The sequence below is a fragment of the Mastigoproctus giganteus genome, chromosome 1 (genome assembly GCF_048544385.1).
Source record: "Mastigoproctus giganteus isolate SK-2022 chromosome 1, ASM4854438v1, whole genome shotgun sequence".
In the NCBI taxonomy this organism is placed as follows: Eukaryota; Metazoa; Arthropoda; class Arachnida; order Uropygi; family Thelyphonidae; genus Mastigoproctus; species Mastigoproctus giganteus.
The window spans coordinates 222859680-222887462 of NC_143575.1; the positions used below are offsets into that span (position 1 = coordinate 222859680).

General features: G+C 38.1%; 1 protein-coding gene across 3 annotated transcripts in view; it reads right to left on the minus strand.

Annotated features, from left to right (window-relative positions):
• The window catches only part of LOC150091543 (RWD domain-containing protein 4), a 108832-nt gene extending 83475 nt beyond the window's left edge, over window positions 1-25357 (minus strand). For 2 of the 3 annotated variants that reach the window (XM_090384496.1, XM_090384486.1), the window contains exons 1-2: window positions 24856-25357; window positions 3907-3957 (exon numbers count right to left, since the gene is read on the minus strand). In XM_090384496.1, coding sequence (XP_090240622.1) covers window positions 3907-3930 — 24 coding nt within the window. In that variant the 5' untranslated portion in view covers window positions 3931-3957; window positions 24856-25357. The remainder of the gene's footprint in view (window positions 1-3906; window positions 3958-24855) is intronic. The other variant, XM_090384490.1, reaches the window with a different exon arrangement.
• Window positions 25358-27783: the final 2426 nt, after the last annotated feature.

The window sequence follows — 27783 nt, forward strand, 5'->3', positions numbered from 1 at the left end:
CCCCCATGTCTCTGCTAGCAAAATTCTGCTAGCAAAATTCCTATATATATCACTGACAAAACTCCATGACCTGCTATTGAAACCTGTCTGCACTGCTCAGAGAACTTCATGTCTGACTGCACAATTACTCCCAGGTCTTTTTTCATTCTCCAACTCCCTGAGTGTAGTACCACACAGTTGGTACATTTCTCTTGGGTTACTGATACCCCATATGCAGTATTTTGCATTTGTCAATGTTAAACTTTAGTTGCCACTTCCCAGCCCATCTACCTTTTCTAGATCCTGTTGCAGTAGCATACTGTCTTTACTGTCATTAACAACCCTGTCAACCTTTGTATCATCTACAAACTTGGACATTAAGCCTGATATACAGTAGAGTAGCTACCCTTTTTCGGGCCCGGAGACAAAGAACATATTCAGGCCCCTACTTAATTAATGAAAATTGCAAAAAGAGGAGACAGCCAAAGACCGGCCCAAAGGCAATTGCCTTGCCTGTCTACATGGTAGCTACGCCACTGCTGATATACCTTCATCAATATCATTGATAAATACACAAAACAACAATGGGCCCAGCACTGAACCCTGGCAGACTCCACTAATAACATTAGTCCAAGTAGAACAGTGTCCATTTATTACCACTCTCTGCTGTCTCCAACTCAACCATCCCTTTATCCATAGCAGCAATTTGCCCCCAATGTCACACTGCTCCAATTTGTACAGCAGTCTTCCATGTGCAACAGTATCAAAAGCCTTCCTATGATCCATGTGTATGATATAAAAATTATTCTTTGCATCCAGTTCCTTTGTGACCACATCATAGTATCCAATCAAATTGGTCAGACACAACTTCCCCTTAACAAACCCATGCTGTCTGAACTATTACTGCAGTCTTGTCTAGGTGATCCTGCATCACTTCTTTAACCATGACTCCATTATTTTCCCCAGAACAGAAGTTAAACTAAGAGGTCTATAATTATTTGTGCCATCCTTTGACCTCTATTTTGTGAATTAGGGATAAATTTGCACATCTCCAGTCCATGGGGACCTCCCCTGAATCTAAGGATGCTCTCATAATTATGGCTAAGGGTAGCTAACTTCCCTCGCTGCCTCCTTCAATATAACTGGACAGATTCCATCCACTTCAGAGGCCTTTTTTATGTTTAACATCAACAATTTCTCCTCCACTTTGCTCTCCATTATTATAAAATCATTTAGCTCCCTGTTCTGTCCTCCTCTTCCTTACAGAATTCCTCATGTGTGAATGTAGATGCAAAATGCTCATTCAGTTTGTCAGCTATCTAAGCAGGATCATCAACAGTCAAACCGCCAACATTAAGTGGATCAATCTGATTCATTCCCTTCCTTGTAGGGTTTATATAAGTAAAGAAGTCTCTGTTGTTTTTCTTTGCATCCTTTGCCAAGAATTTCTTGTAGTCAGCCTTCGCTTGCCTAACCTCCTTTGTGATCAAATTACAGTGACAATAATAGCCCATCAGCTACTGTAGTGCCTGTCAGAGGAAATCTAGCCCGCATTACTGAATTATGGATGCCTGCACATATTTCAAGAAGAGAACTAATCAGTTGTGGAACATTGCTAATTTTGATCCAGGAAATATGCAGTATAATGATTATCACCTTTTGTGGGAATAAATTTATTATTTCTTGTACAGACTATAGTCTGACCAATAAGAAAGTCCAAATTTTGGGTCAGAGGAATTTGCAAAATAGAGAATACAAGAACTTTATTGTATTTGGGGTTTTCCAAAGTGAATTCCAATCAGCTGCTGAAACGCATGTCCAAGGCAGATGATAGGCTTGCCTGCCTTAGATGATGCTGTGAGACAGAGATGTCAGAGAGTATGGCTGCCAGCTGAGAGCTAATTGTGTGCATGTAAAAATCTACGGACAGATTTTGTTTTCACTCAGCACACAATTGTCCCCAAAAATGTTCAGAACATTTTATTTGTTCTGGATGTTCTAGTTTGTTGTGGATTTTTAATGGATTCATGCATATATACAACTGTTCTCAACAAAAATACATAAGTATAAATATACATTAAAGAAACAATGGCTGCAGTTATGCTAAACTTCAACCCATGTTTTATGTTTTTAATGACCTAAAACTTAGTGCCAGTGGAATAAAACAAAAAGTATACGCTCTCAAAACCATTGCATCTTTTTTGATGACTCTGTAGATGTATATTTAAAATAACATTACAAAGTGAAATCCTAAACTACAGGTGCGTTTGAAAAGTTTTAGGACTACCTTCATAAAAAATCGAAATCAAAGCAAAAAAAATTTATTACTATTTAATCTTCAAAGTCCATCCTTTGTAATTCGATACACCTCTTTGCACGGCCATACGGCTTCTGGATGGCTCTGTGGAACTGGTTTGGATCTCAAACGTTATCAAAATCATGCCCCTTCAGGTGGGATTTCACTTTGGGGAACAGAAAATAATTCAGCAGTGCCAAATCCAGTGCAGACAGGGAATAGCAAAGCACTGTAATGCACTTCCATGTGAGAAACTGCTTGACAATGGTCACATTGTGTGGAGGTGCACTGTTGTGAAGCAAGAACCACTCACCTGACTCGCCCATGTCTGGCCTAACATGCCAAATTCTTTTCAACAGTCTGTCCATCACTCTTCTGTAAAATTCAGAGTTGATTGCCTGTCCTTCCAGTACAAATTCTTTGTGCACAACTCCTTGCCAATAAAAAAAAAATAATAAAAAAAATCGCCACCATCATTATGATTCTAGATTTTCAGAGTTCTTTCAGCCTCAGTGAATTTTCTCCAATCTATGCGCTGATTGTCTTTTTGTTTCGGGTTCATACAGCAAAGCACCAGAATTCATTACCAGTTATGATTTTTTTTTTTTTTTTTTTTTTTTTTAATAAAAGTTTGGATCACTGTCTGCCATCTCAACATGCAGTACCTCATTCCTCCTTCTGTTCACTGTCAATGCATGCAGTACAAAATGCAAGCACACTTTGCTTTTTTTATTCAGAGGGACAAGCAATGATCCTACATTAACAGCTGTTTTCAATTGTTGGGCAGGACTGGGATAGGCGACTTTGAATATCTTCCCGCCCTTCACGAAACTACCCATACAAGCAAAAAATGTTGGATCATGATAGTGCTTCGTGTCCATAAGCTGTACTCACCAGATATATATTCTCTGGCTTTAAAACAAAATTTTATTGCCACACTTTTCTTGGTCCTTGAATCCATGACGATGTGGTTTTACTACGCAAACTTAAACACAACTTTCCAGAAGTTGTGTTTAAGTTTTTTAATCAGCAAAATTCTGGCAAAACTTCACAGAATCAATTCAGACTTGATAGTGAATAGTTTCGATAGTCACCATTGCATGGGAGCAGGTAATATCATTTTAAAAAATCAGTCATAAAACTTTTCAGACACACCTTATTAAAACGATAAAAACAGAGTTAAAAGCATCATTAAACTTGCAAAATAAAACACTGAAATGTTTTCAGTGTTTTATATGACTTTCAGAGGTGATCACCCCATTTGTCAACAGTAGTTACAGATTCTTTGGCTAGACAGTGAATCATGATCCTGCCATCACACTAAACTTCAGTGTTGACAAAGAAGGTTGTCACCTTTAAAAGCTTTTAAATCCTTAATGCTTTTAGTTCTATTTTAATCAGTAAATTCTGAAATTATTTTATGCATACACTTATTTAATATTTTATTTTTATAATAAACTATTCATGAAGTAGTGTGTACTGTTGTAGTTATTAATGAGGGAAAAAGAAATTAAAAAAAAAAAAAAAAAAACTTGTTCATGACATAAAAGAGAAGAAAAAAAAAACAGTGCATAATAACATTTTAATTTGAAGTTTTAATAATTACAAAAAATCCACATAAACACACTTACCAATTGAAGTTCTTTACAAGTCATTTTCCTTCATAGGATTTTAGTTAGCCTCTTAAAAAAAAAAAAAAAAAAAAAAATCTATATTTATGTATACATTGATAATTAGCAAATTAATTATTTAAGTCCAAGAATTTAAATAACATCACTTCACCACACCTACATTCATTCATTCATTAATTTTTTTAAATCACAATTTTCTTGGTATTGAAAATACCAAGAAAATACCAAGTACCAAAAATGCACACCCGAGAACATATCTCTGAGTCGTCCAATACTAGGCAAAATTCATGCAATCATTTTAAAAGAGTAAAATTTTATTACAATGGTCCTTGAGGATGTCACAGACATTCTCTCAAATATACCAGACAAACTGTACTGGCTATCTCGGAGTCTAAAACGCTGATGGAACTAATATTCAGGCAACATTCAAGTTTTGAATGTTGCAATTTTGGCGAAGTCCGGACAGTCTGTGACAGCCAAATCCTCTGCTTGCACCTTCACGAGGGTGGGACTGTTAGTAATACTGGGTATAACTTCCATGCACAAGCACACTGTGGGTGACCATCCAGGTATGAACCACCGTAAGCAGAGGTCGAGATGTGGTTCCCACACCACATGGAGGAATGCCATCCCGCTGTGTTACCAGGCAATACTAGGTGGTAGATGACTCTCATCAACCGGTGCAATACCACCACTTTGCTTATTGAAGGCTTGAAGTGGTGGAACCCGTGTTTAGTCCCCAGAGCCAAGTTCTGGTCAACCCTTCCCCATCTCTTTCATCATGCAGTATGACTGAAGACTTTTGAGGTTATGATAAATATCATGGCGAGATCCAATCTTCCTAACATTTCGAGGGTACAGCGCTAAAACTGTGTTCGCAAAGACTTGCTAGTTAGCACACCAGACCAAACATATTGGTAACTCTTTAGGATGCTTCTGGATCAGCTAGTGTATAATATTGCTACCTATACTCTGCCAGATAGTGACTGGAGGGAGTCCGAGTAGTGTGTATGCGGGGGGCATTGTCAAGGCCACGTTATGTCAAGGATCTGGGTATATTCTTAGCATGTGCATGCCATATCCAAAAATTTCATTACTTCATACAGCATGTCACCCCCCTCTTTTTCTTACTATTGAATACACCATGAATTGTCAAACTAATAGACTAAGCTTATCTGCGAAAAGATCTAAACCTCCCAAACACATCCTAGTTCATTTCAAAAATATACGTGGTTTCAATTCTAATCTCAACGAAGTCCATTTCCACTCGCAGTCTGCCAACCACCATATACTTTTTCTGACAGAATCTCAGTTATCGGTTAACTCAACTACTGCTCGTCTCAGATGCCCAAATTATTCACTGTATGATTACTTTCACCTCAAAGGTGGTATTTGTGCATATGTCCATTCTGATATTCCCTGTCAGAGACTTCGCAATTTGGAATCCCCTATCTTTGATCTTCTCTGGCTTAAAATCTCTCTACCCCTGTGTCAAATTCATCTGTTGTCTCTACCATTCTGCCAACTCCACTAATCACTTTAATCACTTGTAGCTCTTTGACTTCCTCTCTTTGCAACTTGACTTTCTCCAGTCCAACTTTCTAACAGTGAGGTAATTTTCCTTGGTGATTTTAATGTTCACAACTCCAGCTGGCTTCCGTTTCTAGTCACACCGACCCAGCTGGTCGAGATGCTGAGGCTGTTGCAATTTCTAATGACCTTGCACAGATTGTTCATTTACTTACAAAGAATACCGGACAATCCTAACCATACAGCCAACACACTTGATCTTTTTCATGCAAACAACCCTTCTAAGTACATGGTCGAAGTGAGTGGTCCTTTAGGTACCTCAGATCACAACTTGGTGATTGTCTCTTCTCCAATGGAGTCTTTATCTCATTGCTATTCCCAACCTTGTATTGTTTGGCATTACAAGAATGCAAAATGGGATGACCTCCCAAAATGGGATGACCTGGTCGGACTACTGTTTCAAAATTTCTGATGCCAATGTTTGCTCAGATCGTGTGGGTGAAATTATTCTTATATGAATGGAATCCTTTATTCCACACTCCACCCTAAAATCTTGTCCTTTATCTAAACCTTGGTTTTTCAATAAATGTGATAAGGCTGTTCATCAAGAGAAGAACGTTGCATATCGTAATTGGCTTGTTTCCAATTCTTCAATTTCATTTTCTGCCTACACCAAAGCTCGCAACAATTGTAAAGCAGTTATTGATCAGTCCAACTAGATTTTGAACAGTCTACGAGTAGAAAACTTGCTTCTGGCCCTAATGGTAGCCAACCATTAGCATTAGTAGAGGCATTTGATGCAAAAAAGCAAGCTTATGCAGTATCAGCCAAAAAAAAAATAAATAAATAAATAAAAAAATAAAATAAATAAATAAAAAATAACCACTTCCACTTCACCCCTCTGTTCGTTCGAAATACCTGTCCAGCTGAGCCTTAAACTTATTTAGGCTATCAACTTCCACGACAAGGGATGTAAGTCTATTCCACCAACCACCCACCCGCTGGCTAAAGGCAAATTTCCTCACGTCTATCCTACATCTGTCTTTCCTCAATTTGAATTTATGGCCTCTCAGGTGATTATTCTGAGCAAGAGGAAGAATCCCATCAGCATTGAGCATGCTCAAACCATTCAAGGCTTTATACACCTCTATCAGATCACCTCGCCGGTGCCTAGTCTCCAGACACTGTAATTTGCAAAACTTAGGCCATTCTTCGTAAGAGCACCCCTTTGTTCCATTCACTAATCTTGTTGCCCTTCTCTGTACAAGTTCCAGCATCTCTACATCCTTCTTGAAATGAGGCCTCCAGACCTGTATACAGTTAGGTGTGGTCTGACCATTGCCTTGTACAATGGAATAATCACCTCCCTATCTTTGCTAGAAAAATTCCTATATATCATCGACAATACACAATGAGCTACTCTTGCAGCCCTTCTGCACTGAGCAGAAAACTTCATATCTGCCTGCACAACCACCCCCAGGTCCCTTTCATTCTCTACCACTGTCAGTGTAGTACCACAGAGTTGATATGTTGCTCTGGGGTTGCTGTTTCCCATATGTAGTACTTTACATTTGTCAATGTTAAACTTCATTTGCCACCTCTCAACCCATCTGCTCAACCTTTCCAGATCCTGTTGCAGTAGCATAGTGTCAGTAGTGTCCTTGACAACCCTGCTAACTTTGTATCATCTGCAAACTTGGACATTAAGCTTGCTATACCATCATCAATATCATTTATAAATACAGAAAACAATAATGGACCCAATACTGAACCCTGAGGGACTCCACTAATAACATTAGTCCACAATGAGCAGTGTCCATTGATTACTACTCTGTCTTCTCCCCCTCAACCACCCCTTTATCCATAGCAGCAATTTGCCTCCAATGCCACACTGCTCCAATTTGTGCAGCAGTCTTCCATGTGCAACAGTATCAAAAGCCTTTCTAAGATCCAAGTATATAATATCAAAGTTATTCCCTGCATCCAGTTCTTTTGTGACTGCATCATAGTATCCAATCAAATTGGTCAGGCAAGACTTCCCCTTAACAAAACCATGCTGTGTCTGAGCTATAACTGAAGTCTTGTCTAGATGATCCTGCAGTGCTTCTTTAACCAGTGCCTCCATTAATTTTCCAGGAACGGAAGTTAAACTAACAGGTCTATAATTACTTGTGTCGCCCTTTGATCTTCCTTTGTGAATTGCGGTCACATTTGCACATCTCCAGTCCATGGGTACTTCCCCTGAGTCCAAGGAAGATCTCATAATTATGGCTAAGGGTTTGCTTACTTCCTTTGCTGCCTCCTTTAATATAACTGGATAGATCCCATCCACCCCAGGTGCCTTTCTTCTGTTTATCTTCAACAATTTCTCTTCCACTTTACTCTCAGTTATTACAAGATTCTCTAGCTTACTGCCAGAGTTGAATACACCTCTGGCATTCCCCTCGCTGAATAACTCCTCATGTGTGAATGTCGATGCAAAATATTCATTTAGTTTGTTAGCTACCTTAGCAGGATCATCAACAGTTGACCTATCGATATCAAGTGGACCAATCTGATTCATCCCCTTCCTTCTAGAGTTTACATAAGTAAAGAACTCTTTGCTGTTTTTCTTTGCATCCCTTGCCAAAGATATCTCGTAATCTGCCTTCGCCTGTCTAACCTCCTTTGTAACTTGGTTACAGATCAACTTGTATCTGTCACAGGCTTCTGTGTCATGTGTTAATTTATATGTATCCCATGCATTTTTCTTCTCTGCCATATGTCTCATTAGTTCAGCTATCCATTTAGGCCTAAACCTTGAACAATATTTCTTAGTTGGTATGTAAAGTCTAGTAGCTTCCAAGATAAGTTCTTTGAATGCTTCCCATTTTGAATTTGCTGTTGGTAACATCATCAGTTGGTCCCACTGTATAGAATTTAAATACTGTCTCAGTCCATCGTAGTCACCTTTACGAAAGCAATAACCCTTCCCTTTACCCCTAATGGTAGTTACCTAATGGTTTAACTTCTGTTCCGGGTAAGATAATAGTCGCTGGTTAAAGATGCATTGCAGAATCATCTAGACAAGACTGCAGCAATAATTCAGACACAGCATGGGTTTGTTAAGGGAAAGTCTTGTCTGACAAATTTGATAGGATATTATGATGTGGTTACAAAGGAACTGGATGCGAAAAATAATTTTGATATCATATATTTGGATTTCAGAAAAGCTTTTGACACTGTTGCACATGGAAGACTATTGTACAAATTGGAGCAGAATGGTATTAAGGGTAAGTTGCTACAACGGATCAAAGGATGGTTAAGTGCTAAAAGACAGAGGGTGGTAATCAATGGGTGCTGCTCTTCTTGGACTAATGTTATTAGTGGAGTCCCACAGGGTTCGGTGTTAGGTCCACTGTTGTTTTGTATATTTATCAATGATACTGATGAAGGTATATCAGGCTTAATGTCGAAGTTTGCAGATGATACAAAGGTTGGCAGGGTTGTTAATGACAGTAATGGCAGTGTGCTACTGCAAAAGGATCTAGATAATTTGGGCATATGGGCTAAGAAGTGGCAACTGAAGTTTAACCTTGACAAATGTAAAGTACTACATATGGGCAGAAGTAACCCCAGAGAAACGTACCAACTGTGTGGTACAACACTTAAGGTGGTAGAAAATGGAAAAGACCTGGGAGTAATTGTGCAGTCAGATATGAAGTTTTCTGAGCAATGCAGACAGGCTGCCAGGGCAGGTCATGGGGTTTTGTCAATGATATATAGGAATTTTGCTAGCAGGGAAAAGGAGGTGATTATCCCTCTGAATAAGGCAATGGTCAGGCCACAGCTTGAGTACTGCGTACAGGTCTAGAGGTCTCATTTTCAGAAGGATGTAGATTTTGCTTGAGCTTGTACGGAGAAGGGCATTGGTGAGGGGAATGAAGGGTTACCAAGAAAGGCTTAAGTTCTGCAAATTGCAGTGGCTGGAGACTAGGCACCTGCGCGGTGATCTAATTGAGGTGTATAAGGCCTTGAATGGGTTGAGCACGCTGAATTCTGATGGGATCCTTCCACTTGTTCAGATTACGAATCTAAGGAGACATAAATTCAAATTAAGAAAAGACAGACGTAGAATAGATGTGCGGAAATTTGCCTTTAGCCAGCGGGTGGTTAATTGCTGGAACAAACTTCCATCTGTCGTTGTGGAAGTTGATAGGTTGAATAAATTTAAGGAGGAACTGGACAGGCATTTGGAGGGAATGGTGTGATTTTTTTTTTTTTTTTTTTGGCTGATGCTGCATAAGCTCATACATTTGCTTTCTTGCATCACATGCCACTACTACCTCTTTGAGTAAATCCCACTTCAGCAGACTGTGATCACTGCCACCTAGTGGTTCATTTTCCTGCAGATTCTTAATGCATGAAGAATCACTACTGATAATCAAATCAAGAGTATTACTCCCTCTAGTTGCCTCCCGAACATGCTGATGTAGAAAACAATTATCCAATAAATCCACAAAAGCCTTGCTAGTGTGTGAGTGACAAGCCCCCAAATTCCAGTCAATATCTGGGAAATTAAAATCCACCATTATAAGACTCTCTGATTTGTTGGCCCACTCTATTTCCCCGTACAGTTTCTTATTATACTCATCAGAATCATTAGGCCTATAGAACACTCCTACTCTCAATTTTGATCTCCCAATGCTTATGTCACACCAAACTGACTCGACACTGCACTGTCCAGCGATGTCGACTGGCTTCACTTCCTTGGATTTTATGTATTTCTTAACTAATAGCATAACCCCTCCTCCCTTCCTACCCTGTCTATCCTTTCTGTAGACATTGTACTCACCAAATTCCAGTTCTGCATTCCTTATATCTGTGTGACACCACGTCTCTGAAATCCCCACAATATCTGCCTTTGATGTTTTGAGCAATACCTCAAATTCATCAAATTTATTTACTAAAATCCTAGCATTGGTGTACACACAAGTATACATGAACCTGTTCTTTTTCTTAGCTACCCTAACACAACCTATGTGTTTATTTGTACCCCAGTGATTCCCAGCAGTCTCTGAAATATCCTGCAGCTTATTTTCCAGGCTGCAGCTCATTCCAATAGAAGCAGTGCAAGAATCACTTTCACCTCTGCGAGTGGCTACTGTTAATCTATTAGTCCTTGTATCCCCCCCAATCTAGCAGTTTTCCGACCCACCTAACACTGCCTCGATAGCATCAGCAAACATTCTTGCACCCTTTCTATTTAAGTGTATCCCATCCCTGTAGAAGCAGTCTCTCCTGTTAACAAGTACAGACCAGGCTGAAAAAAATTCTACCCCTTGAGCCTTGCACAATCCTTCCAGGGCCGAATTGATCGACAGGGCTCTCGTCATATACTCCCTCCTATCGTGTCTGGGCAGAATTGCAGACACTTGCAAATTCAACCCTAATTCACGGCTTTTTTTCAACAGTGACCTGTAATTGTTGAGTAATTCCGCCGGTCTCCTACTCTTAATATCATTAGTGCCAACGTGTACAATTATCACCTTTTGTGCCCTTAAAAGATGATATCCGCTCTACAACGTCATCAACCTTTGCTCCTGGCAGACATACCCTGGTCCTGTTCCACCTATCCCTTTTACAAAGCATGTTTCCCGTTTCCCTGACAATAGAGTCACCAACAACTACTAGTTCCTTTGGGACCAGCGCATTCTGCCTTGGGGGCTGCTTGCCAATAGATTTGGCCGCAACGTTTGCCCATCTCTGCTTCCACCTCTGTCAAAACCAGATGGTTCTGTTGTTACTTCAGCCAAGGATAAAACCGACCTACTAAGTTCCCATTTCTCTTCCAACTCGCATATTAATGATCTTGGTAAAACACCTCCCACCATTCCTAGCACTCTCCATTCAATGCCTCCTGTGGTCTTCCGTCAAAAAGATGTCAAAAGGATTTTGACGAATCTTGATGCTAAGAAAGCTCCAGGTCCTGATGGTATTTCTCCACTTGTTCTCAAAACCTGTTCTCCGGAACTTACTCCTGTTCTTTGCTGCTTTTTTTCACTTTCTTATTCCAAAGGTGTTTTTTTTTCTGTTGGAAATTTGCTCATATCCAGCCAGTTCCTAAAAAGGGTGACAAATTCTTCCCATCCAATTATCATCCCATTGCAATTACTTCTATTCTTTCTAAAGTAATGGAGAAATCAATTAACTGCCAACTCTTAAACTACCTAGAAACCTTCCATCTGATCAACGATCGCCAGTATGGATTCCGTCAGTGTCGATCCACGGGTGATATTCTGGCTTATGTTACCCATTTATGGACAAATTCAATGGAAAAGTTTGGTGAAACACAAGCAGTTCCTCTTGACATCTCAAAGGCTTTCGATCGTGTTTGGCATAAAGGTCTTCTATACAAGCTTCCATCTTATGGTTTGCTATCTGATTTTTGTAATTGGTTATCCAGTTTTCTCTCTGATCGCTCACTGAGGGTGATGGTAGACGGCTCCCTGTCTTCTAACTTCTTTACTAATGCTGGTGTCCCCCAAGGTTAATTTTTTTCCCTCTTGTATATTAATGACCTTCTTCCATTGACTGCAAATCCTATCCATAGTTTTGCTGATGATAGCACATTGCATTCCACTTTCCATTTTGAGAAACCTTGACCTGCTCAATCAGTTTCAACTTCTAGAAAATCTGCTACCAATTCCTTAAATGCCTCCAGTTGGGCAAACTGGATTTCAACCAGATTGAAGTTGGAGCTGGAGTTGAAATCAAACTCCAGTTTGATTTCAACCCTTCTAAAACTCAGTCTTGTCTTATATCTCGCAAAAAGGATTCTTCTGCTCCTATGCTTATCTTTCGTGACACTCCGATTTCTAGGTAAAGATGATATATCTCTTTTGGGGATTACCTTAATTTCTAATCTCTCTTGGCACAAGCACATTACAAATATTGCTTCCTCTGCATCTAAAAAACATGGTTTTCTCTTTCACTCTCGGTGTTACTTTTCTTCCAAACAGTTGCTCACTCCGTTTAAATCGCAAATCCACACTGCCGTGGAATATTGTTCCCACATCTGGGGTGGTGCCCCCAAAACCTCTCTCAGGCTTCTTGATTCCATTCAGAAGAGGGCAGTTAGGTTAATTAATGATTCATCTCTAACAGAGTCTCGCCACTCACTGTCTCATAGACGTACTGTTTCTGCTGCATGCCTCTTCTACAGATACTTCCATGGGCACTGTTCTTCTGAATTGGCTTCTATAAGTCCCGCTCTCTCTTTCAAAACAGTCCGAACACGTGCCGCCACCAGCCAACATCCATTTACTGTCCAACTTCAAACTCACAGAACCAACTTTTCATCTTCCTCGTTTATTAATTCAATTGCCATTTTCTGGAACAACCTTCCTTCGTATTTCCTGAAAATTACAGTCTACAGAAGTTCAAGTCTAATGTCAACAAATATCTTCTTTCGTCTTCTCAACCTCCAACCCAAGCATGGTACTAAGTACTATAGGTTCTAATACGTTTCATGTTTAGGGTTTTCATAAAAAAAAAAAAAAACAATGAATACAAAAATTTCACTATAATGAAAATATTTCTAGGTTCTGGATGATTTCTCTTATCATTAGTACTTTAAGCTTTGAACAAAATAGTTTTAACAACAAATTATTTTTAAAATCTACCTATGCCTAAAATCGACTGGCTTTACAAATGAAAAACAAACAGAAAATTATGAATGACACTGCATAATCCAAACAAAGCTAGGAGGGAATATATGAATGGGGAGTGAGAAAGAGTTTTAAAAGATGTGGCAAAAGAATTCAATATTCAAGAACACACTCTGTCTGTCTGAGAGAGAGGAGAGACCTATAACAGCTACAAACTGATCAATACCTCAGAAAAGGTTAGACTGGCAAAGGCAGAATATGAAGAACTGCTAAGAGGGCAAAGAACAGAGATGATGATTTTTTTTCTCATATGCAAATACTAAGAAGAAAAGAGCAATCGGATCAGACACTGGCATAATGGATGCAGGAAATTTATACAGATATAGCAACGCTGCTGATGTTGCAGATGAACTGAATGGGTATTTTGCATCGATATTTACAGAAGAAAGACCCTTCATGGCGAGGAGAAATTGTATGAAGCTGGAAATCATGAAATTAGTAATAATAAAACTTCAGAAGATTATTTATTAGAAAAACTTTTGAGTCTAAAGGTGAGTAAAGCTCTGGGAGTTGATGGTTCAATACAATCTCATGGTTCAATCAGTGGTTCAATTTTCCTGACTGAACTGTTTCAAGTTTCCCGACTGGTTCAATGCACTCTCATGCACTGAATCAGTCAGATTAATTATGAGGTTATCACTAGATTTGGGAGTTATTCCCTTGGATTAGAAAGGTGTCAATATATCACCAATATATAAAGATGGTGACTCTAAGAGAAGTGGGTTGCTACTAACTAGTGAGTCTGACTTCAGCGAAGAGGAAAATCATGAAGGCAATAATAAAAAGTGCATTATAGGATCATTTAGACAGAAGTGGAATTCTGAAAGAAACACAGCATGGTTTGTAAAGAGAAAATCATGTTTAACCTGGTTAGGTATTTTGACAGAGTCACTCATGACCTCCCCACCATAACTTATGGAAGTGAAACTTGGGCACTCACCAAAAGAATGGAAGGGAAGCTGAGAACTGCACAGCAAAGAATGGAGTGAATTATATTAGGAATCAGACTGTTAGATAAGAAGAGAAACACATGGATTAGGCAGCAAACTCAAGAAAAGGACATTCTGATCAAAACTAAAGAACTAAAATGGTTTTGGGCAGGACACATAGCTCGAAGACATGATGACAGACGGACTAAGAAAATAACAGAATGGTACCCACTGCTGGCATAATTCTCTATAGTACTCTTCTGCTATTTGAATTATGCCTTCTCTGCTGTTTATAAGTACACCATCGCTATTCTTCAGTTTCATCATTTGTCTTTCTGTATTACTGCTCATGGTTGCTGATTTAAATCCTTTGTTTTCCCTTAATGCTTGTTCTACTTTTCTTGTGTTAAGTCTTCTTATGTCCTCTCTGAGTCTCTTTCTAATGGCTTTGCATAACTCAGTATACTCAATTTTCTCCCTGTCTGTTTTTCTTGCTCTTCATTTGTTGTCTTCGGTTCATCATGACAAGTGTTTCTTGACTAATTTTTTCTTCTTTGGATTTCTTTTTCCCTAAAGATTTCTTGGACTTTATCACTTTCAGAAAGTTATAATATTCCTCATCGATATCTTGGTCCTGAGCAGTCTGCAGAAGCTCAAACTTGTTCTTAAGTTCCAGTACATACTGCTTTTTCTCCTCCTCTGTTATCTCAAAGATCTTTGTATTATTTACTCGAGTCAGTTTTTTCCTTTCCTTTCCCACATCTATATCAAGTGTACATCTTACCATTCTGTGATCACTTCCAACATTTACCTTATTCAGGATGGTAACATCATTCACAATATATCTTCTGTTAGTGAGGATGAAGTCGATTTCATTAGTTGTTAATCCATTTGGACTCTTCCATGTCCACTTTCTGTTCACCCTTTTCTTGAAAAAAGTGTTCATTACTGACAGTCCTTGAGATTCTGCAAATTCCACAAGTCTTTCACCTCTTATTTCTTTCATCAATTCCAAAATTTCCTATAGTTCCTCTTTCTGCGCTGTTTTGCCTTTTTCCAACCTTAGCATTGAAGTCCCCCATAATAATAGTGTAGTGGGTTTTCTGCTCATCTAGAAGACTCAATTTCGGTGTACATTTCTTCAACCTCTTCATCATCATGGCTCGATGTTGGTGCATAAATCATTATAATCTTTAGCTTGTACCACTTAGAAATCTTGAGTATTAGTCTTGACACCCTTGGTGATGTACTTTTGAATTCCAAAATGTTGTTTTTAAAATCTTTATGGACCAGAAAGCCAACTCCACCTTCACTCTTTTCACTGTTTCCATTTGTGTACAGCAGATTTCCACTTGATAAACTTATAAGTGATTCATTTCTTCTTCTTGTTTCAGCCAGGGGAAGATGGATTGCAAAGTAGCAACACATACAACATACCCGATATTCTTCCTGATGAGGTAGAACATGCATTGAAGAAAATGAAGAATCAGAAAGCCCCGGGGGAAGATGAAGTTACTGTAGAGTTGTTAAAATTGGGAGGAAGAGACATAACACAAAAACTGGCAAGGCTCTTCACAAAGTGCATTAGAAAAGGTGTGCCGCCTAAGCAGTGGAATAATGCAATCATAGTTTTGCTGCATAAGAAAGGAGATAAATCAGAAATTGGAAATTGTAGACCAATTAGCTTGTTATCCCACATCTACAAGTTGTTCACAAGGGTCATTACTAATAGATTAGAAAGAATACTTGATGAGAATCAACCAAAAGAGCAAGCTGGCTTTAGGACAGGATTCTCAACTATGGATCACCTTCACGTAATATCACAGCTAATGGAGAAAGCAAATGAATATAAAACACCATTATGCCTGGCATTTGTGGATTATGAAACGGCATTTGACTCCATACAGCATAAGGCAATGTTTCAGGCACTAGAAAGATAAGGCATAGATACCCCATATATTATGATTTTGAAGAAAATATATGAGAGTGCTACCTCCTTTATTAGACTAGACAAAGACAGTAGGAAATTTAAAATTGAGAAAGGAGTTCGACAAGGAGACACAATATCTCCGAAGCTGTTTACTGCTGCCCTTGAGGAAGCTTTCAGAAGATTAGACTGGTCGCAGAAAGGAGTCAATGTGAACGGAGAGTACCTAAACCATTTACGATTTGCAGATGACATTGTGGCCATAAGCCACGATCCCAAAGAATTAGAGGAAAATCTTAATCAGTTATGCACAGTTAGTAAGGATTTAGGACTAAAGATGAATACGGCTAAAACAAAAGTAATGATGAACAAGTATGCCAAAGAAAGGGAAATAATGATTGAAGGAGCAGTAATTGAAAAGGTGGAGTCATATACTTATCTGGGAAAAGTTATTAGCTGTAATAATGATAAATGGCTGGAAGTCAAGAGAAGAATAAATTTTGGATGGATAGCATTCAGGAAATATAGTCACATACTGATGAGCAATATCCCAGTTTGTCTGAAACGTAAAATAATGAACCAATGTATACTCCCCACCATGACTTATGGAAGTGAAACTTGTGCACTCACCAAAAGAATGGAAGAGAAGCTGAGAACTACACAGCAAAGAATGGAACAAATTATACTGGGAATCAGACTGTTAGATAAGAAGAGAAACACATGGATTAGGCAGCAAACTCAAGTAAAGGACATTCTTATCAAAAGATGACAGATGGACTAAGAAAATAACAGAATGGTACCCAAGAGGAGCTAGAAGAAAACCTGGAAGACAAAGGCGGAGATGGAGAGATGAAATTCACAAGTTCATGGGCAGTAAATGGATGGCCATTGCACAAAACAGAAGGAACTGGAAAGTTGTTGGAGAGGCCTTCATCCTGCAGTGGATTGAAAATGGATGATGATGATAACTCATTACCTATATAACCAAAAGCAGTAATTTTGAGGGATATAGGAAATAATTTCAGCATTGTTTAATTTGATTTCAGCAGGGCACGACAGATTACTGTATAAGCTGGAACATGTTGGAATTGAATGGAAAATCTTTAGATGGACTGCAGAATGGCTGCAGGACAGGAGGTAGAACGTTGTGATTAACACTTATGCTTCAGACGGGGCTAACATAATAAGTGAAGTGGAATTCCTCATTCATTCAGCACTAGGACCATTGTTTTTGATTTTTTAAAATGACATCAACAAAGGGATAGAGGATGACAAAACCTGTAGATAATATCAAGATAGATAGAGTAGTTAATGATGTGCCAAGCACAGCTTCTTTAGATAGACCTCAGAGATGGTCAGAAAAATGACAGCTATCTTTTAATGCAGCAAAAATGCAAGGTCTTACACTTAAGGAATAGTAATCCCAAAATAACTGCCACACTGGTAGAGTTGAACTAAAAACAGTAGAGGAAGAAAAAAAGATTTTGGAGTTATGATACATTCGGATATGAAGTTCTCATAGCATCCTATTAATGATTTAGCAAACATTTGTTTGTAGAGATAGGGAGGTCATTATACCACTGTATAAGGCAACTGTAAGACCGCACCTGGATGTATACTGTATAAGGCAACTGTAAGACCGCACCTGGATGTATACTGTATAAGGCAACTGTAAGACCACACTCTGTGTATAGAGAGTGCACCTAAAAGAAGACATTAAGCTTCTTGAGAGAGTTCAAAGATGGCTTTGCACCTGGTGAGACTGTCAAAAGGGCATCCATATGAGGAAAGCCTTTGAACATGTGGGCTGCAGAGATTGGAACTAAGAGGTGACAGTAAAATGAATGAGGGTGAAATTTTCACTGTTATAAAGATTTCAAAACTAGAGCCATAAATTCAAATTATGGAGAGGAGAAGTTTAGACTGGATTGCAGGAAGTCTTCTTTTAGCCAGCAAAAAGACAACTGGAAGTAGGGTTGCCAGACATCCTTTATTTCAAGACAATCCTTTATTTCAGCCAAACTGTCCTTGTCCTTTACTGAAATGAGAAGGGAGGCAATTTGTCCTTTATTTTCATTTTTTAATGCCTGTGCCTCTTAGTGGTAGTGGCAGATTTCCGCACAGGCGTAGGAGGCATATGTTTCGGACTATATTATGTTTTGGACAGCAAAAGAGGTAAGCAAACCCTTAGCCATAATTTTGAGCGCATCCTTGGATTCGGGGAAGGTCCTCATGGACTGGAGATGTGCAAATGTATCCCCAATTTACAAAGGGGGATCAAAGAGGGACATGAGTAATTACAGGCCTATTAGTTTAACTTCCGTTCCAGGGAAAATAATACTGTCACTGTTTAAAGAAGCATTGCAGGATCATCTAGACAAGACTGCAGTTATAGTTCAGACACAGCATGGGTTTGTTAAGGGGAATTCCTGTTTGACCAATTTGATTGAGTACTATGATGTGGTCACAAAGGAACTGGATGAAAAAAATAATTTCGATATCATATACTTGGATTTCAGAAAAACCTTTGATACTTTTGCACATGGAATACTATTGTACAAATTGGAGCAGTATGGCATTAAGGGCAATTTGATGCTATGGATAAAGGGATGGTTGAGTGGGAAAAGACAAGAGTGGTAATCAAGGGACACTGCTTTCCATGGACTAATGTTATTAGTGGAGTCCCTCAGGGTTTGATGTTAGGCCCATTGTTGTTTTCTATATTTATCAATGATATAGATCAGAGGTGGCCAACAAGTCGATCGCAATCTACCAGTCGATCACGGATTTAATTTCGGTCGATCACAACAAATTTTAAATATACAGTCATTCCTCAATTTGTGCACCTTGTACAATGAAATTTTTGAGATGGCAGATCGCGGCACATTTTGAATGAAAAAAGTAGATCGCATCACAAATTAAGTTGGTTGTTATTTGGTTTTTAGGAGCATTAGCAACTAAGGCCATATTGCTCCAGGGATATGCAGTGGTCATTCCCTGACCTTTCCTCCTCCGTATTTGGTGGATCACAGGCTCGAACCCCGGTCTAATCAAGAAGCGTGTGCTACGCACTGCTGCTCCTTCCCACAAATTAAGTTGGCCACTCCTGATATAGATGAAGGTATATCAGGCTTAACGTTCAACTTTGCAGATAATATGAACTTTGGCAGGGTTGTTATTGACATTATGCTATTGCAACAAGATCTAGAGAAGTTGGGCAGATGGGCTTGGAAATGGCAACTGAAGTTTAACATTGACAAATGCAAAGTACTGCATATGGGTAGCAGTAATCCCAAAGTATCCTACAAACTGTGTGGTACTACACTCAGGGTAGTGGAGAATGAAAAGGAACTGGAGTAATTGTGCAGTCATATATGAAGTTTTCTGAGCAGTGCAGACAGGCTGAGAGAGCAGGTCGTGGGGTCTTATCAATGATAAACAGGAATTTTGCTAGCAGGGATAAGGTAGTGATTATCCCCTTGTATAAGGCAAAGATCAGGCAACACCTCGAGTACAGCGTACAAGTCAGGAGGCCTAATTTTAGGAAGGATATGTAGCTGCTGGAACGAGTACAGAGAAGGGAAACGAGACTTGTGAGGGAAACAAAGGGTTTCTCTCACGAAGAATGGGTCGAGTTCTGCAAATAGCAGTGTCCTCCATCTGATCACCTCGCACGTGCGAGGTGATCAGATGTAGGACACTGCTATTTGAGGTGTATAAGGCTTTGAATGGTTTGAGCAAGCTCAATGCTGATGGCATTCTTCCTCTTGCTCTGATTATGCACCTCAGGCAGCATAAATTCAAATTGAGGAAAGACAGTTGTAGAACAGATGTGGAAATTTGCCTTTAGCCAGCTATTGGTTGATTGCTGGAACAAACTTCCACCTGTCATTGTGGAAGTTGACAGCTTAAATAAATTCAAGGCAGAACTAGACAAACTTTGTATCGAATAGATGGGCAAAATAGGAAGGTTTTTCCCCTTTGGCTGATGCAGTACAGTGGGGTCTTGACTTATGATGACATTGATATCCGATGTTCTCAGGAACCGATATGCCTTCCATACAATCGTTTATTTTAAGGACCGATGATATTTGGAGGTACTGATGGCTTTCCAAACATAGCTGGAACGATACATGGGTGAAAATTTTCAGACACGTGATGCACAGAATGTCAATCGTATCATTGTTCTTAACCAATTAGCGTCTTTTTTACTGTTCAATGAAAGGCACGTGGATCATCACTCATACGATTGTTTCAGATCTATGATGATCCATCATAGATCTGAAACCTAAAGCTCCATCAACCAGTGGCACTGCTGTGCGCTTTGAAGACCTTAAAGCCAGCAGGGGCTGGTTCAAGCGCTTCAAAAAAAAGGGCGAATATCAAAAGTGTTGAAAGGCATGGGAAGGCATCCAGTGCTGATAAAAAAGCAGCTGATACCTTTAAAATTGAATTCCAAGAGTTTGTTGATCAGGAGGGTTATCATCCTCAGCAGGTTTTTAACATTGACGAAACTGGCCTCTTCTGGAAGCAAATGCCCAGAAGAACATACATCACTAAGGATGAGGTTAGTTTACCTGGGCATAAACTTATGACAGATAGGCTCACTCTCCTGTTGGGTGCCAGTGCCTCTTGAGATTTTAAGTTGAAGGCTTTGCTTGTGTATCACTCTAGCACCCCCAGAGTATTTAAACAACAAAAGGTCAATAAAGGCATGCTGGGAGTGTTTCGGTGCAGTAACAAGAAGGCCTGGGTTACAGGATATGTTTTCAATGAATAGGAGCTTGAAGTTTCTGTCCTTCAGTGAAGAGTTATCTTGAGAAAAATAAGCTTCTACTGAAGGCAATGTTCCTGCTGGATAATTCACCATGCCGATCCTAACCTCCTTCAATCTCTTGAGGCACAATTTGACTTTTTTCAAGTCAAATTTTTGCCATGCAACACCACTCCTCTTCTTCAACCAATCACCAGCAAGTGATTGCAAACTTCAAGAAAATCTACACAATGAAAATGTTCACAAGTTTCTTTGCAGCGACCTCTAGTGAAAATGCTGTCACCTTCAAAGATTTTTGGAAGCCAAAGGTCAACATACTGGATTGTGTGAGACTGATTGTAAGTTCTTGCAATGATATTTCTACCAGGTGCTTAAATTCAGCCTTGAAAAATATCTGGCCTTTAACGTTGATGGATTTGAAGATGATGGTGCTTTGACAAATGATATTGTTACTCTTGGTAAATCAATGGGTCTAGAGGTTGGCAAAGAGGATGTGGAGGACCTTATTGGCACTCGTGGGCATGAACTAACAGCAGAGGAGCTACAAGAGTTGGAGAAAATTACAGAGTGATACTAGAGAGAAAGTAAAAGACACCCAAAAAGTGTCAGCTGAAGACTGTCATTTCTTGTTGGGAGCGTTTAAGAGAAGTGGTAAAAAAACACCCTGATATTGAAAACACTGAACTCATTATGTGCAAAATGGAAGACAAAGTCATTTCTTACGTCAGGAAGCTACAAAAAAAAAAAAAAGTCGTAAAAAACAGTCCACTTTGGATAGTTTCTTTGCCAGTAGCAACAAAAGACTGAAAAGACACTTGATACAGTCCCACCACCACTACACCACCATTGATTTCATCAGCTCTGCACTTCAAGTATAAGGTAAATGCTAATTTATTGTTTGTTTTTTATTTTAAGATGTTTAATGACTATTGATTCAACACTCTTTATAAAACACTAATTTGTAATGTAAAAATAATATATAACATGTAAGAAATATCTATTTTGTGTTGTTGGGGAACGAATTACAGGAATTCAAGATATTATTGGTTTCAACTTACAATATTTTCAATTTAATGGAAAGAATTACCATCGGATGTTGGGGCCCTCATATAAGCTTGCTTTCTTGCATCATATGCCTCTACTAATGCTATATCTAGGGCATGAACTGGAGATACATAAATAACAATACTTCACTATTTGAAAAGTGTTATTTATTCATAACAGTAAGGCAACTGTGGAGGAGTTCACAATATGAGTTATATTGAAATGATGCCTTTTATGCAAATTTTGGTTACTTCAAACAATTTTAGTTATGTACAAAACTGGTGCTAATGTACTAACTTGTATATTACTTTAAAATTTGCATAGCCCTAGAATTCTACACGTATTGTTGGAATTTCAAACTAGCAATTATCTCTCAGTGTACTAGCATTAGTCTTCTCACTGTTTGGTGTTGCTTCTGTTCTGCAAGGTTTCTTTAGCCAGACAAAGAATGGGGCCATTTTTAGAAACAGCTAACTAAGTTTAATATGAATAAATACAAATCAGCTGTCATTCTTTACACTTGGTAAGGCTTTTTTACAAATACTATCTGCCAGTAAATCCTTTCATATGTCATCCAGTGTTTGTTTTAACTTCAAATTGAGTACTAGTTATTTCTAATAAACCTATCAACTTCACATATACATTAAGCAGTGTTTTTTTTTTTGCCTTCGACATCTTTTTAAGATCTCTGCTTCATCACTTTTGTAATCTATATTTTAGGGAATTCTGATAATTGCATCTTTGTTTGTTTCACCACTAAAAGGCAGTCTGAGCGAGTTATTATTATTATTATTTTTTTTTTTAGTGCCATAAAATGAAGTCATATTCATGATATTATAACTACGAGTGAAGAAAGTTTCACCCTCTCTCTCTTTCTCTGCATACAAGGAATATCTTCTTTTCTCAGCTATATACAGCTACTATATTACACTTTCAAAGTTTTATATAATACCTATAATGACTTTCCAAACACATCATAATTGATAGCCTTAATGTGATATTTTTCAAGGTTAAACTCAACTTGGAAATGAATATAACAATTATTTTTTGTTATCATAATCAGCACTGAATCTAGAATTTCCTTAGTAATGGGGGTTAGGATGAGAAAGCAGTTTTTTCTGACATGGTTTTTGATATGAGCTATGTCAAGTATACTTGTGTGTGTTATGGAGGTTTAATGGCACATAAGCTGCTGGGGCTGTAGTGCACCTAAAGTATACTTGTTCTGAGTTTATTTTCCCTGCCAAATTCAACACAGACCATTCTGCTTTCAATAACATGCAATTATTATTGATTCTAAATATTAAGTATAATTCATTTAGTCTCATAATTTATTTATATTTGGCATTAGACTATTTCTCATGCAAATACTTGGATTTGTTTGCTGCTGATCCAAGGCATGCAGTCATGAGTTTGACCATACTGGGCTACTGCATCATTTCCCACATGTTTGTCTTTTGGGACTAAATTAAACTATTTCTATATGAAGTATGAAAATAATTTCATAAAATAAAATTAATTGTAGCATACTTAAATGTAAATACTGTGTATTTAAATATAAAATATTCTGTTTTCACATAAAAAAAAGTTTGTAATAAAAACGAGTTTTTATTTTTAATTCCAACAGCTTGCACCCAACAGTTTAAGAAAAGGTGAGATATTGGATACTTATAACTAGGGTTGCCAGATGTCCTTTATTTTAGCCAAACTGTCCTTGTCCTTTATTGAAACGAGAAAGGACACAATTTGTCCTTCATTTTCATTTTTCAATTCCTGTGCCTTGTAATGGCAGTGGCGGATTTCCAGACAAGAGTACTTTGGACCCCACACTAACAAAAAATACCCCTTTTTTGAAACTCAGCAAATTAAGCTTTAAAAATGGTTGTCCTAACTATGATTCATTTGTTGAAATAGCAGAATATTTTAAATTAATAGAAAAATTAAAGTTGGATATGAATGATTTATTTGATGAAGTTTCAGTACTGAAAAATTATGAAACTGTGTCAACCTCTGAAAAATTTAAAATTTGTTCGAGTACTTCGAGTCAATGGCATTTAATTTTGAAGTGTTGATTTCAAGCTTTCAAATATTTTCAAGGTCATTTCGTATATTTTTTCAGTGCCGGGGTTTTTGGCAAATTCAGAAAGGATTTTTAGTGTAATGAACTCGAAGTGGAGGGATGAGCAAAATAGATGTTCAGTTTTCACTCATAAAAAGCGAACCAATGATCTACTTCAATTTTAAAGATAATTGTTTAGATTTTTCTGAGAAAATTAAAAATGATAACATAGTTCTTAAGGCTGCTCAAAATATGTTCAATGTGAATGATTTCTAGCTATTTTTCACACCTACCTAAAATTACTTTAGCTTGATGTCAATTAATGCACTAAACTTGATCAATTCATGCTTTTTATATCATCCATATCATTCATTATCCTTAAATATCATCCATATCCTTCCCCATAGAAATCCATGGTTTACCATTAAATATTTTAAATTCTAAGTTAAAGAACACTCAAAAATAATTAATGCTACCACTCTAACTCTCACTCCACCCCCTCCCACCACAAAAAAGGAAAATTGAATGATTTTTTAGTTAATAATTAAACAATTTGTTTATATTTTTTAGATTTTGGTTTAAAAATTAGTTTTCATATTGACTATAAATATTTGCAAATTTTAGTTTAATCCAGCCATAGAAATCTGGCAACACTACTTATAACCAGAGGTTCCCAAACTTTTATTTTTCGACCCAGGTAAAAAATTTCATAAATTGTATGCCCCCCTTTCCACAATAAGTGCAAATAAACAGATCTGACATAAAATTTTGCTTTTATTTAATAATTAATTCATTTATTTTCTTTCAATGTATTTAACCTCAGAGACTGAAATCAAATCATTTCATACCTGCATTAGTGGCAAAATAAAACAAATGCGCCCCCAGGGGGGAACCCACACTTCGGGACCTCTTTTACAAGCCAACAATTATAAACTACTGACGGAATCAAATATAAAATATCTGCCAAGCTTTCTTACCGTTTCATCAAATGACAAGATGTATTTCAGATTCTCTGATATTTGAAAATGGCCATTTTAAAAACGAAAGATACTTCAAGCCTACGCTTCCATAATTCTATATACTACTGATTCTGAAATAGCAACAGTATTCTACCGATACAAGAGAACTTCGCACTTAAGTTCCAACTATTCTATCAATCACGAAAGCATGTACACACACCGTATACATGTACTAAGAACTTTTATCCAACACAGCACATAACGCCACAGAGTAGTATCTTACTTCTCTGTGCATAACGCAATATTCACCATCCTTTAGCAAGCTAATACGCGAAACCAATAAGCTTTACTTATTGACCAACAACTAAATTTCAACAAAATTGTAGTACAAATCTCGGGGAAAAAAATGCTGTGGAAATATTGGCTGACTTTAAAAATACGTTCCACATTTACGATATACGTATTCACTTTTCTGATTTTTAAATAATAGCATATGGAAGAACCTTTATCCTCTACCCAAACTAGGTATACTTTACGGTTTATTTTTCCCAGATGATTCCCACAACTGCCAGTTTTTTTTTTTTTTTTTTTTGTTTTTTTTTACTACCGATTGGCAAGTAACAATTAAACAAATGTGGGATCAGTGGTACAAATTTTAAGAAATAACTTCACCCCTCCAACAACGCACATACACTTTGACTTTTTATTTATGTTTTTTCATGTAATTCTTAAACCCCAGGGGCTCACATTTGAAAGTTAAATTTGAAAGTGTCTGCAATTCTGCCCAGACACGATAGGAGGGAATACATGATGAGAGCCTTGTCAATCAAATCGGCCCTGGAGGGAATGTGCAAGGCTCGAGGGGTAGAATTCTTTCAGGTTGTCTGTGCTTGTTAACAGGAGAGACTGCTTCTACAGGGATGGAATACACTTAAATAGAAAGGGTGCAAGTATATTTGCTAATGCTAACAAGGCAGTGTTAGGGAGCGGAAAACTGCTAGCTTGGGGGGATTCACAGACTAAAAGGTTAAAAGTAGCTGCAGGCAGAGGTGAAGATGATTCTTCCACTACTTCTTTAGAATAAGCAGCGGCATGGAGCGAGGGGTTCTGGAGGTTTCAGGGACTGATGACAGTCATCGTGAAACAGGTGGCTATATGGGATGTGTTAGAGTAACTAAGAATAAGAATACGTGCATGTATACCAATGCTAGAAGTATAGTAAATAAATTTGATGAATTTGAAGTGTTGGTCAAAACATCAAAGGCGGATATTGTAGATATATCAGAGACGTGGTGTCACACAGATATTAGGAATGCAGAATTCGAATTTGGAGAGTACAATGTCTACAGAACGGATACGCAAGATAGAAAGGGAGGAGGTGTTATGCTGTTAATTATGAAAAACATAAAATCAAAGGAAGTGCATGCAGTTGATACAGATGAACAGTGCACTGTTGAGTCAGTTTGTTGTGACAAAGCATTGCAAAAGCAAAAATAACAGTAGGAGTGTGTTATAGGTCTAATGACTCGAATGAGTACAATGAACAATTGTACAGAGAAATAGAGTGGGCTAGTAAATCAGAATGTCTTATAATGGGGGATTTTAACTTCCCAGATATTGACTGGAACTTGTGGTTGGTCACTCGCACACTAGAAAGAATTTTGTGGATTTATTGGACGATTGTTTTCTGCGCAGCATGTTCGAGAGGCAACCAGAGAGGGTAATATTCTTGATCTGGCTATCAGCAATAATCATTCGTGCATTAAGAATTTGAAGATAAAGGAACCACTAGGTGGCAGTGATCGCACAGTACAGAAGTGGGATTTACTTAAACATATAATTACCATCAGAGGAAAAGGAAAGGGTTTTTGCTTCCGTAAAGGTGAGCACAGTGGTCTCAACACTTTTTAAATTCTGTACAGTGGGATCAACTGATGATGTTACCAAAAGCAAATTCTAAGTGGGAAGCAGTCAAGAAATTAATCATGGAAGCTACTAAAACTTTCATACCTATTAAGAAATATTGTTCAAGGTTTAGGCCTAAATGGTTATCAAATAGTAGTAGTAGTAGTAGTAGTAGTAGTATTGGCATGTGATGCAAGAAAGCAAATGTATGAGCTTATGCAACATCAGCCAAAAAAAAAAAATCACACCATTCCCTCCAAATGCCTGTCCAGTTCCTCCTTAAATTTATTAAACCTATCAACTTCCACAACGAAAGATGGAAGTTTGTTCCAGCAATTAACCACCCGCTGGCTAAAGGCAAATGAACTAATGAGACTCGGGACAGAGAAGAAAAATGCATGGGATGCATATAACATGGGATGCATATCAGTCGACACAGAAGCCAATGTCAGATATATGCAAATCTGTAATCAAGTCACAAAGGAGGTTCGGCAGGCGAAGGAAGATTACGAGAAATCTTTGGAAAAGAATGCTAAGAAAAACAGCAAGGATTTTTTTACTTATATAAACTCTAAAAGGAAGGGGATGAATCTGATTGGTCGACTTTATATCGATGGTTCAATTATTGATTATCCTGCTCAGATAGCAAACAAACTGAATGTGTATTTTGCATCTACATTCACACATGAGGAGTTATTAAGGTTTGAAAATGCCAGAAGGTTATCAAATTGTAGCATGGTGCTTAATGATTTTGTAATAACTGAGAGCAAAGTGGAGGAGAAATTGTTGAAGTTAAATATAAGATAGGCACCTGGGGTGGATGGGATCTATCTAGTTATATTAAAGGAGGCGGCAAAGCAAGTAAGCAAACCATTAGCCATAATTATGAGAGCATCCTTGGACTCAGGGGAGGTTCCGACGGACTGGAGATGTGCAAATGTATCCCCAACCACCCGGAAATTGGGGATGATGAGTTTACGTGCGGCTAGTATGATGTATTTAGGAAGGATAGGGTAGATCGAAGAGGTGGTGGGGTATTGC